The sequence below is a fragment of the Xyrauchen texanus genome, chromosome 2 (assembly GCF_025860055.1).
Source record: "Xyrauchen texanus isolate HMW12.3.18 chromosome 2, RBS_HiC_50CHRs, whole genome shotgun sequence".
In the NCBI taxonomy this organism is placed as follows: domain Eukaryota; kingdom Metazoa; phylum Chordata; class Actinopteri; order Cypriniformes; family Catostomidae; genus Xyrauchen; species Xyrauchen texanus.
In genome coordinates this window covers 38,835,232-38,848,043 of record NC_068277.1, presented here as the reverse complement: position 1 = coordinate 38,848,043, position 12,812 = coordinate 38,835,232, and the positions used below count along the sequence as shown (strand labels likewise).

Genomic DNA, 12,812 nt, shown 5'->3' with positions numbered 1-12,812 from the left:
TTTTTGATACTCATTTTAATCCCTGATCTGTGCTTCAATATGCACCACTGCCAATAACTTTCCTCTGAATGTTAATTGCACAGTGTCTGTGCATGATAATTAATTACCATACTCATGGACCCATTCATTAACATATGTGATGAAAACATAATTAGTGCCCTATTCTGAAAAAAGATTACAATTATGCGCATACATCACTCAAATGATAGAAAGAGGAAAGTGTGTTTGGAAGTGTTTGTTGTTAAAGTACATTCACCAACTAAATCTCAATGCAAAAGTTTCATATGACGCGATGAAAGAAAATGATATGCAATTGTTTTTCCAATGATAATGAATAACAGATCTGTGATCTAATAAGATACCACTGATGCTCTTACCTTTTTCTTATTGGTAGGACAAATGTAGAAGCTTGTGACTATGATAGTTGTCCCTGGCATCAGGTTAAGCTTGCTGTAGGTTGTCCCATAGTCACTGGATCTGTATGGAGGAAGGAGAGAAGAAGATAGAGAGAGAAATAGAAAAATTTAAAATTGAGAGAAAGAGAGAGAGAGAGAGAGAGAGAGAGAGAGAGAGAGAGAGAGACTGATTAACACACAGAAATATATGAAGAGCTACATTCATTTGCATAGATAGTCTCAACTAAGCAGATTTTTTAGTGATATGATTTGAGGATACATTAGCTTCAGCTAAATAGATAAATAAATATGTTATGAACAACTTCGATTCATAAAATAAAAACAGAATTGGCATGTTTGTCAATCCATTTTGATTTATGTGTATACTCCAGTCCACTTCTTTGATCAAGCACACACATTCCAGCTCTATTTAGTGAGTGTACTGGCTCAAACACTTCAAAAGTTAATCACATGAAGTACTGTATTATACATCCCTTTAGTAAGTGGCAGACCCAGTAGCAAGATATAGTCATTCAACTAAAGCAAAAATGTTCCAACTCTTCATTCCAGTGAAATCTCAAAATAAAATGGAACCAATTCCTTCTAATGTTTGCTTGCACCCACATTACGTAAAGACACATTATGTCTGCCCCTGTATGCTACACTTTCTTGTGTGCAACTCCTAACACATTGAGAATATTTTTTGCAAATATAGGGCCTTTTACTCCCCAATAAGCATCTGTCTTTCTGTACTTTGGATTTACGAAAGAGGAACTGCTTTGTTTGGCTGAATCTCAAGGCCATTTGTAAACGCTCCCATGTTCCCTTTTTCAACCCAAAAGTTGATACATTCTCCACAGCAGGCTCAAAGCATATAACATTTGGGTCATTCCTTTGGTTGCTGTAAAGCACTAAAGTATTCTCATGAGCATTTTGACTGTTTTTGGACTGAATTGAAGTCAGCAAAATCAGTCAGCAACTTCTTGCTGATCAGCCAAACCTGGATATATGCTAGTGCAGTTTAGATACAAATACAATTGTAGCAGCCTATTTTAAATTTGTGCCATTCTATTTTAGCAGTAATACAGCAAACTAAAGTAGAAAAGTTGTTTGTCAAGTCAAACTTTGATGTTAGCTTGACAAAGCCTGACCTGACAGTTTCATATAGGTAGTCAGACAGACTCTCAGATAGATAATCAGATAAACCGTCAGACAGACAGACAGACAGACAGACAGAAAAGCTGACAGACAGACAGGATAAAGAGTCTTGGCATGTTTGAACAGTCTGCCAATATAAATCTAATGGATTTTTGATCACCCACTACTACAGGAAAACTGTAAGTCCTATCAGTTAGAAATGACATGCTATAGAACACTACGTCAGAACAGTCTGAAGGTCTGTACCAAGTTTGGAGGGTGTAACACAAGGAGGAGTTACATTTAATAATTTTGGTCTTTGTTTCAGGATTTTGGAAAAACCCTAATAAAGTGTAGAACAGTATGTCAGCTTTTTCAAGCTAACATAATGACTGCTATGATCTCTGACTAACTCTGATATAAACAGACACACTTTTATACTTGAGAAACCATCCAAGACACCAAGATTTAGAATTATATAGCTAGCATAAAGAAACTAATCAGAGAGAGTGTTTCATTTGATCCAAAACCACAGTATATGGCAACTTTGGCATTTAGAAAGAATGAGCAGACTTTGCCATGAACAACACTGACAGATCAGGGCTGCATTTCCCAAAAGCATTGTAAGCCTAAGTACAACATGGAAACCATTCGCACCAGTAGTCTCTACGATCAACTTAAGGTTGCGATGCTTTTGAGAAACACAGCCCTGGTTGTTAAAGACTGATGATGTTTCCAGTGTGGCAGAGACAGATGATGGAGAAATATCAAGTTATATTGATATAAAACAGGACAAGTCACCATCACAGGTGTAGAAATGTTTGCAAAAATCAAACCAAGCCGAGACATGTGGTCTAATCTGACACTGTCATGATAAATCATTATCAGTTACAAACAGAGTTCACAGGATTACAGTGAAAGTGACTGTTTTCTTTATTTTAACTCAAATAATGTTTTCACACACTGAGAAACAATGTTATTTCTGGTAACTTATAAAAAAAAGTCCTTCTTGTGGTAACTTCTAAATGATCAGATTTTTGATATGACTGAATAAATCTGACTACAAATTAGGATCTAACTAATAAAAATAGCTCCTTAAGCAATCACATGTTGCTATTTTTACTGTGCTTACATGTACTCCTCAGATAGTGTGTCACCCTGTTGCTGGCAGCTGATACACTGAGCTCAATGTCTGAACAAAGAATATCCCTTAACACACATATGTTGTACAGTGCTTAAGACTTATCCATACATCTAATAAAATAATAATAATAATAATAATAATAATTAAAAAAAAACAGAACTGAACTGAACTGAACACAATTCTCTCTAGAGCTCCTAATGAGTGCAGAGCAAAGCAAAACTGAAAAGAGCAGAGATGTTTAAGATAGGGTGAAAGATGGGCTGGGTAGAGAAGGTGGGCTTCCACTGATCATTATGTCAGGTTTCATGTTTCCAGGACATCATTCAGAGTTCCATGGCAGAAAAAGGAACTAAAAAGTCTGGAAAATTAATAAAATCATTTTAATGTTAACTTTCTGAGACTTGAGCGTGACTGCTATGTGCATTTTTCATTTCCCTTTTTGATTTGTAATTAGTAGAACCTAATAAGCATGCAAAAAAATTAAAATAAAATTATAGAGCATAAGTTTTCCTAAAAATTGATAGAAGAAATGTGGACAGCAGAACTATGTTTTTTTATTATTTTAAATAATACCAAGCTATAGAAAGTCAGATTTTTTTAAATCAAATTGTTTATTATGTTTCCAGAGGTGTTATTCATGTTTTTGAGACGTTACAGATAGGGTAGGCAACTATCTATCAGCCAAAAACGGGACATTCCAGCTTGAAATACAGAACACTTTTTTCCAGAAGGGCTCCAGAATGAGATGCTGCGCAAAGGTTAAAGAGGTCCACCTAAAGCTTGTTTACACAGAAACAATTGAAAAACAGAGTGGACGGACACAAGAACGTTTTTGGTGTGAACACCCCTATACACTTAAAATGAAAGTCACTTTAATGCAATGTCCAGGAAAAAACTAATTTCTATTGTGACAGGGTGGAGGTCAGGGCCGAGTTGTGATTCCGCACACCCAGCCCCTAATCAGGCTAATCAAGCCTCAGGGAGGTATAAAGGCCGACTGGAAGCTGCAGTGCGAGAGAGATAGAGAGAGAGAGAGAGAGAGAGAGAGAGAGAGAGAGAGAGAGAGAGAGAGAGATTTACAGACAGCTGTCCGACACACTCGTGTGTTTGTGTCCTTTTAGTTCAGTTTACAATTAAAATATTAATTATGTCATCAAGCCGGTTCTCTCTCCTTTCCATTAAATCACTATACATCTATTTTAAAAAACTTTTAATAAACAACAAAGCTGCAATCAACAGAGAAAGATCATATTTTTCTGTGAAACATTTTCTTCCCCATAATTAAAACATTTGGGTCATCAGTTTGTAGACAGTAGGCTATATGGCTAATGTGTCAAAAATAGTATTTTATATTTAGTATAATAAAAAAAAAAATTGAACACAAAATGTTTTTTTTGTCTCAATATAAGTCTTTGTAGTAACCATGCATTATAATAGATTTTTATGGGTTAGAAAAAGCTTAACAAAAAATAGTGTATTTTTCCTGGGATTACGATGTTGTTGTTTTGGCAGTATATATTGTTTATCATAAAGGAAATGTAAAGAAATCAGAAAAGTGAAACTTAAAGTGTATTGTTCTTTAAAAAGGTGTTGCAATTTTTCTCACCATCATTTAGCTGAATCTCTCTTCTGGAACAAGCACTGAAATTTGCAATGCAATGTAATATCTTGAATTACTGGTGTTTTTGAAATCACAATGGTGAGAAACAATTATTATGCACTCGAATGCTATATGTTTGACAAAATTCTCCTGCTAACAAACGGCGTCTCGTATGGATTAAATACAGAACGCAACCTTGTTCCCTCAAATACTGGAAAATTCTGTAATATACGGGACATTTTCCACCCTAGTTACAGACATTACATCAGATATTAGCATAATTAATTCGGATTCAAAGTAATAGCCAGCATCATCCAATCACTGCCAACCATGTTAAAAGTAAATTATACAATTATACTAAATTATAATGACTTAATCTCCAGTGGGCTGTCTGTCTGCACTGGTCTCAGAACAGTTCGAAATGCACATTATTTTCAACCTAACTCCGCATACAGCCTCTGAAAACAGCCATCTGAAAACTTAATAAGGTTTCTTACCAGATGTAGTTTTATTACCATTTCTCCCAAAGACAAACTCCGCTGTGATTGGCACCATGTTGTTTAACCCTTTATTGACAGCCCAGAGTCTCCTGAACTGAGATCAGTTGTTTTAAATTAATTTAAATTATGCGTTGCATAGAGCGAAGCCAAAATATAACGCACAATCATGTTTACGCGGGGTTGCACGAGGTTAAACACAGTCAAAGTCAACATGATGGGCTCTCCTTCATAGAGGAAAATGACATTCTTAACGATAGCACAAAAGTTTGCAAATTTTTGCCTTTTAATACTTCCTTTAAGTTCTGAGATGTTTTATTATTGGTATTCTAGCTGCTTCTATCCTAAAATGAAAAATACAGTAATTTTGTATAGATGTTTTCCAAGTGTGAACTAAAATGATATTTATAAAAAATAAATAAAACCCTGGTTATTTTATTATGATTAAAAAAAGCACAATTCATTAGTAAAACCAAAGTCATGCTTATTTTAAATCATAATTGAATTGCTAATGCATGTCATTCATTCAGAATTGTAGAGATAATTAGAATAAGCAATCAGAAGATGTCTGCGTTTCGCATCTCCAAAGTGGAGTAAATTTCGGCAGAGGTCATCAAAGAAGTTGGTGGAGCGAGTAGCAGAAACAGCCAGCTCATTAAGTAAATCCTCTTGTGGAGAGCGAAATGTCAGGGGCCTCAGAGGAACATTGTGTAACTAATAAAGCTAATTTGGAGGATTGTGTGGCATGATGTGCTTCAGTTGCCAAACGTTATGCTAATGATGCTAACTTAATCAGATGGCTCATTTAATGCCACCAATTAGCTGACACGTCTAATGCCACTAGTGAAGATGGACGGAGTGTGTATAATAAAAAAACATGACGGGAAGAAAAGTAGAGAGCCGCAGGGACAATACTGTGTTTTTAACTTAAAAAATTTTAATAGATTATCCTCCAGTATATTTAGGATCGGTGTTATCCTTTTTGATTTATTCATCAACGGAGGAACTACAAGAAGTCTACAAACCAGTTGGGAAAGAGTATCATTTCTACATCAGTCTAAACTCCTTAAACACCTACAATTTAATTTATACCACGGGCTGTTTATATACTCGATTCTGATTGGCTGGAAGGTGCTAAGTAAAACCGTTTAATGCACAGGTAGTACCAGTCAGTTTGATTACAGTTCGAAATTAATCCGCTACTATAATCATTGGTAACCATAGTAACACAGTTACACTTGCAAACAGAGTGAGAGAAACATATGAAAACGTTTATTTAGGTAGGCTAAATGGATGATTTTTGCATATCGTTTAATTTGTATGGTGAATATGGCAATTTTGAGAAATGGGCCCAGGCACAAGACGAAATAGAAGACTTGGAGAAGACGTTGAATGACAAAAAGCGGCACAAAGAATTAACACCGACAGAGCTAGATAAGATCGAAGACGACAAAGATGAGGTCAATACGAAAAAGACAACTAAATGGGCAGTTAACACTTTCAGTGACTTTTTGCTCAAAGACAGAAAAATTTTGATTTCGAGACCTGCTCTGCTTCTCTTTTAAATGAGACATTGCGGGAGTTTTATGCCTCTGTTCAGTCTACCGCTGGACGCGAATACAGTGTTGCAAGTTTGATGTGTCTCAGAGCAGGTATAAACCATTACATTACAACCGTCACATTACAAAATACAACATCGTAAGTGATAAAGACTTCAAGTCAAGCAATGCCATCTTTAAATCAGTTTTAAAGCGCTACAGGAAAAATGGAAAAGACACCAGCGTTCATCATCCGCGTATTACTGAATCTGACTTGGAGAAAATTAGAAATGCACCTGCACTCTCCCCTTTCACACCCACAGGACTTGTAAAAAAAGTTTGGTTTGACATACAGCTGTGTTTTGCACGGAGGGGAAGAGAAGGAAACCGTAACCTATCAAAAGAGTCTTTCGTTCTCCGGCAAGACGAGAATGGGAAAGAGTACCTGACCCTGGCGCATAACCCAGAGACAAAAAACCACAAGGATCCCACCGCATCGGATAGAGAAAATTCACGAGGATTTATGTTTGCGAGCCCGGCGACCCACTTTGTCCCGTGGACAGCTTTAAAAAATATCTGTCAATGTGTCCAGAAAATACCGGGCGTTCTATTTGCATCCGAGACGCATCCCTCTGTGCAAACTTCGAGAGCACCGAAATGTGGTTCAGCCAGGGAGCCGATGGGGCTCAACTACCTTGGCAATATGCTAAAAAGCATTTGTGAAGAGGCTGGTAATAGATAGCCTATTTCGTTTTTGCCCATAAATTTAAACTGTGTTTATATTATTTTCCAAATCTAAATTGTATACTTTAAATTGTTGTTGTTCAGGTGGAAGGTATCTCACAAATGTACACAAACCATAGTTTGCGTAGCACTGCCGTTGGACGACTCTCTGATGCAGGACTAGAAAGTCGCCAGATCATGTCAGTGACAGGCCACCGATGCGAGGCGAGTTTGCGGTCATATTGGGCCCCATCTTTGTCAGAGAGGAGGGAATGGAGTGACATACTGACATCTAGAACCTCAACAAGCAAAGCGAAACATAATTTCACCTCCAAGCCTAAAACTGAAATAACCCTACCCTTTTCCATGTCTAACTTCACGATAAATGGAAATGTGGAGTTTAACATCAATTAGTATAATGCTGACTAAAACAATCCCCTATCGAAATTTCCAACTGTTTGATTTTTTTGTTTTCATTTAATTTAATGCATTTCAATAAATTTAATGTGTCTTTATATAGCCTAATCGTGGTTAGAGACACCGGTTTTATTTCACACTCTACATAATTCATTTAAAAAATGACATGATTATTTCAAATAAAGATTGCCTTGTCACTGTCAGTGTTGCCTGTCATTCCTAAATAATTTTAATAAATCCATTAAATAATCATTAAGTTAGCTATATGCTTAAGCAACGAGGGGACTCTTTCAGTTCTTTGTCTCTTTTAATAATGAATTTAAATAAATGTGATAATTCATTCAAATAAAAGCAATCCGATGGCTCTACTTTATTTAAAGTGGACGGAGTGCTAGAACTAACGAGCCGTAACTTAAGAAAATAACCGTCATGTTTACACGTCTGTTAAAAAATTACATTATTTTTACAAAATTAACATCAGTTACAGCTTTAACTTATTTTTAACTTGGCAAATAACCGTGGTATAAGCGGGATAATCCACGGCTAGCCATGCATTAAAGGATTTTAATGCACGACATAGAGGCGAAGAACCACCTTCGCTTCGCGTCGGGTGGTTCTTCGCCTCTACGTCGTGCATTAAAATCCTTTAATGCATGGCTAGCCGTGGATTATCCCTTATGTATAACTCCAGCAAATCGTCAATAGAGCTAAATAACATAGAAAAAACACAAAAATGTACACATTAAAACTGTTTTCTATCAAATAGCAAGGCTGCATTGTTATTTTGCCATTAACATACACCATATATTTACTTTATCAAAACAACATACATTTTTATGTTTGATGCATGAAACAATACACATATGATCCATTTGATACATAAAACAATTATGAATTATCTCTCAGTTTTATAATCTTAACCTTGTATAACACATTTCACAAAGATGCTCGTTTTAATTAACAGTTGTTTTAAATGTACAAACATTACACCTTTTCAGGGGGTGCTTATACAGCTCTAAAACCTTATAATCTTTGAAGAGATCTAATCAATTTGATGGTGCATTTTCTCTCTGTTTCACTAATGAAATTAACATGGCTCCTCATGCAAAAACGGGGGAGGCACTTCAAAATAAAACTCCCACTATTGTACTAGATATAATGCAGGCAGTATCTGAACTTAAACACTCAAATATATATATATATATATAAATACGCATAAAACTATTGCTAACAAATTATGGAATTAATTAAAGCCATTAGGGCTTTTACAAAGCTTTTTCAGCCAATCACAAAACTAGCAAATCAGAAATATTCTTTATTTGTGAATCATTTTGCACATTTGTGTTTGCTGGCAACGAATTGGCTGACATATCTTTGGAAGGTGGGGTTTTGGAGGGAGGGCATGTGGTTAAAGTTAACAAAATGCCAAAGTTCACAAACAGATTAAACCATTTCCAATATCCAAACTTAATCATCACCAGCTACAGCTAATTTACTACTTGATGCATAGAGATGTATAAAGCTTGAAGTCACAAAGCTAAGTTTTGGAGCAAGTCTCAGTCTCAGAATTAATACAATTCTGGCCGCAAGGGAAGATGAGTTTGGTAACTAGCAGAAAACATCATGACTTTCTGACGGATTCATTCAGGATTATGAGTCACTCTCTCTGCAAGCTAAGGAATGAAAATAGCCTGTGAATTCAGGGTGAAGCCCTGAAAGAAAACAGTTGTATCTAAAATGTGTAGAAGCATTGAAGAAGCAAACAAATGAAATGTTCTTCAAATACTTCTCCTTGTCCTTGACATGACTGTTCTTTTTGATTGTTGATGGATCTGAAATCAAACCACACTTTGACCATCATACTTGATTTCTGTGGTTGTATAAAATCCTTTAGACCAACAGTATGAGTCACGAGTCACAGCCCCATTATATCAAAGGTCATTTATATGGAAAGGTCTCATAAAAACTCTTTGACAGGTCTCCCAAAATAGAGATATTGGCCATGACCTGCATCTTTAATAGACTTTCTTCCTCCATATGATACAGGCAATTTGACAATGGCTATAATCTTTGTTATTTTTACATCTTCAGATTATATTTTGTATATTGTGATTTTTTTTTAATTTACTTGCTGAATTTATCTAATTAAATATGCAGTTCAATAAGTACCTTATTTCCTCCTATGCCATGCCAAGTGCAGAGTTCTGTTCAACTCAGATATGAACATTCTTCTGATTTCTATTCAGCACAATAGATTTGTATAGATTATACAAAACACATTAAAAAAATGAAGTGCGATTCGTTATATGAAAAATAAAACCTAATTATTATGCCCCCGATCTGCACTTCAATTCCGAAATAAGTAATGTACCATCAGACCAATTCAAGCTTGATGTACCACCTGGATGTGGCAGTGGGGGGCAGTCAGCTCCAGCTGTACAAATCAATGAGAGCAACAGGCAGCACAGCCTTCCATAGATGCGCTTTTACACTCAAATATAGCTGGACTGAGTACAAAAGAATACAGGGATTTCAAGACGTTTCAAAACTAAGTTAAAACAGCATCCTAAAAACACAGCGATTATGACTAGAGAAGCTGTAAACTAGTGATGCTCCAAAAGCATCTGATGCATGAGTACATAGACCACAAATTAAAAATAGCTCAGACAGAAATAGGCACTAATAATAGGGTTATGTTCAATGATATGGAAATAAAACAAATATTATTTTGACATTTATGCCACTTTTTATTGTAGAAATGCTTAACTTGTTTCCTGCCACAATTTATGTATATGATGTAAAGTATTTTGATCATCTAAATTACAATATATATTATGTACTATTTTTAAAATGATTTCTCAGTAAATACTGACATACAGTATGTGATTAATTGCTATTAATTGTATTAATTACTTGGCACATCAAGTAATTAATTAGATTTTAAAAATGTATCTATTGGCAGCCCTACAAAAAGATATCTGAAATACTGAGCAACCTTCAGCAATTCTTCAACATCTTTTAACATATGTAGTCCCATTTTATATCACACAATAATGTATCACACAAGCAAGAGTGCTGTTGTTCTGAATATTAAGACAGATGTGATTTGGCTGTGGCCTTGTGCCGAAGGTAATCACATTCATACTGAGTGGTGGTGGCGTTGTGGGCTAAAGCACAGAACTGGTAAGCAGAAAGTCACTGGTTCAACCGCCACAGCCACCACCATTGTGTCCTTGAGCAAGACACTTCATTCCATGTTGCTCTGGGGGGATTGTCCCTGTAATAAGCGCACTGTAAGTCGCTTTGGATAAAAGCATCTGCCAAATGCATAAATGTAAATATTGATATTTAGACTAGTGTGTTTAATGAAATAATTAAGTCAATGACTCACTCATACCACAAAATATACTCATTTGTTGCAATCTACTAACTATGAATCAAAATCCCAGCCATTATTTGGAAAGACAGACAAGCTGAGTGATACAAAAAGTGAAGCTGCTTGGCCAGTCCTCACTGTTGTATAATATGCAAATGACACACTTCTAAAAATGCATGTATGTTTTTGATACAAGGCCAGTTATCATCAAAGAGTATGTGTCCTCTAAAGTAAATTCAATCTCCAAGTAAATGTAAATACAACTGATTTTACTCCTTAGCCTTGGAAATGAATCCCAATTCAAATCTACACAAGGGAAAGCTCACACTCAAGGCCATGTAAACAAATGTGTGAAAACTAGACTTGAGAAAGTTTAAGGGAATGTTTGTTCATCTTTAACAAGTAACCATTATTTTTCATTCATGACCTTGCAAATATGTGAGACGATTTTCAGACAGTTTGTAAATTAAAGTGTCTAAATGGTTTATAAATCATCATCAGTGTTACATGAAAGAGGTGCTAAAAGAAGTGTGCATAACTTCTACACTTGATAGAGTGTATCTAATAGCTTAAGAATGTTAAATTATTGAAATAAATGTATGTGTCATTCCCTCAACGTACACAACATATGCTTGCTTTCATAAACTCAATATCAGCAATTGATTGATTGTTCATGAAACATTCAAGAGGGTCCAACTTATTTGCTAAATCACATTTTATAATCAAATTCAGGATTTAAATACCTCCAACACAGAATACCATTAAGACACATATATAGACTCATGTGGGCTTTGAGGAGCCAGGTAAGTGCACACAGGAAGAGACAAGAGGATTTGTACTCCAACGCTACAACAGTAATAGGGGCATCTGTGCCACCCTGCTGGTTGATGGAGTGGCAGACATCCCCAGGTTCATCTAATGATACTGCATTCCTTTTATCCTTTGTTATGTGACTGTTGTTGTAAAAATTAGAGGTATTTTTAGACATCTCTCCATTTAAGAAACAATACACTCTGGTGTTGAAAACAGAAATGACGCATACACAGTGCCTTGTAAATGCATTTACACCAACAGCAAATTGGATGGATGGATGGATGGATGGATGGATGGATGGATGGATGGATGGATAGATAGATAGATAGATAGATAGATAGATAGATAGATAGATAGATAGATAGATAGATAGATAGATAGATAGATAATATGCTGTTTGCATAGTCTCTGTATTGAAGAATCTTTAATTTTACACAGAAGAAAACAATTGCTGTAACTAGTAAACAAAGTGCCTTACAACTGGCTTTGTGTGAATAATTAAACAACTACCAAATTTTCTGGCTGAACACCCCACAGTTTAAGTATTATTTATCAGTTTGTGAATATTAAGACTGTGAAAATGAAGATTTAGAGCATTCCTAAAATCTAGAGATGAACAAAACAAAAGGCTTAAATTAGGAAAAAGCAATATCCAATTGAGTGTGCTATTCTGGTTCAGATATCAGGGAGTGGGAGCTAAATCAGCTCACAGACACTGACTTGTAAATGTTTTCTATCCAAAAAAAAAAAAAAAAGAACCACGTCAGAGTATGTCTGAATTTGCCAAAAAGCATAATAGTTACCCAAATAAAATTAAAAATAAGATATTCAGTCAGATGAGGCAGAGCTTTTTAGAAAACAAGTGATGTGTATAGTAAATATGTCACTTCTCAAACCTCAAACAAAAATAGAAGTTGTGCAAAATCCAAGAAAAGAAAAGCTGTTGATGTTTGTTTAAAAAACCTATGCTTAAGCTTTGATGCTTATCATACGATGATTATTGTAAAGCAGGACATTGGTCCCAAACACATGATCAAATTAATATTGATGTGACTCAGGCCTAAAAGGTGAATGTTCTACTATGGCACAATCCCATCCTTTTGAAATATCCATCAGGTCATTCAGATATAAAATGTATAATTTGTGGCAGATTAATAAATGCACTTTTAATT

At 35.4% G+C, this 12,812-nt stretch overlaps 1 protein-coding gene across 9 annotated transcripts in view; it reads right to left on the bottom strand.

Moving 5' to 3' along the window:
* Positions 1 to 12,812, bottom strand: part of LOC127657924 (VPS10 domain-containing receptor SorCS2-like) — a 221,697-nt gene that overhangs the window by 96,542 nt on the left and 112,343 nt on the right. For all 9 annotated transcript variants that reach the window (XM_052146921.1, XM_052146930.1, XM_052146966.1 and 6 more), the window contains exon 3: positions 378 to 477. In XM_052146921.1, the coding sequence (XP_052002881.1) occupies positions 378 to 477 (100 nt within the window). The remainder of the gene's footprint in view (positions 1 to 377; positions 478 to 12,812) is intronic.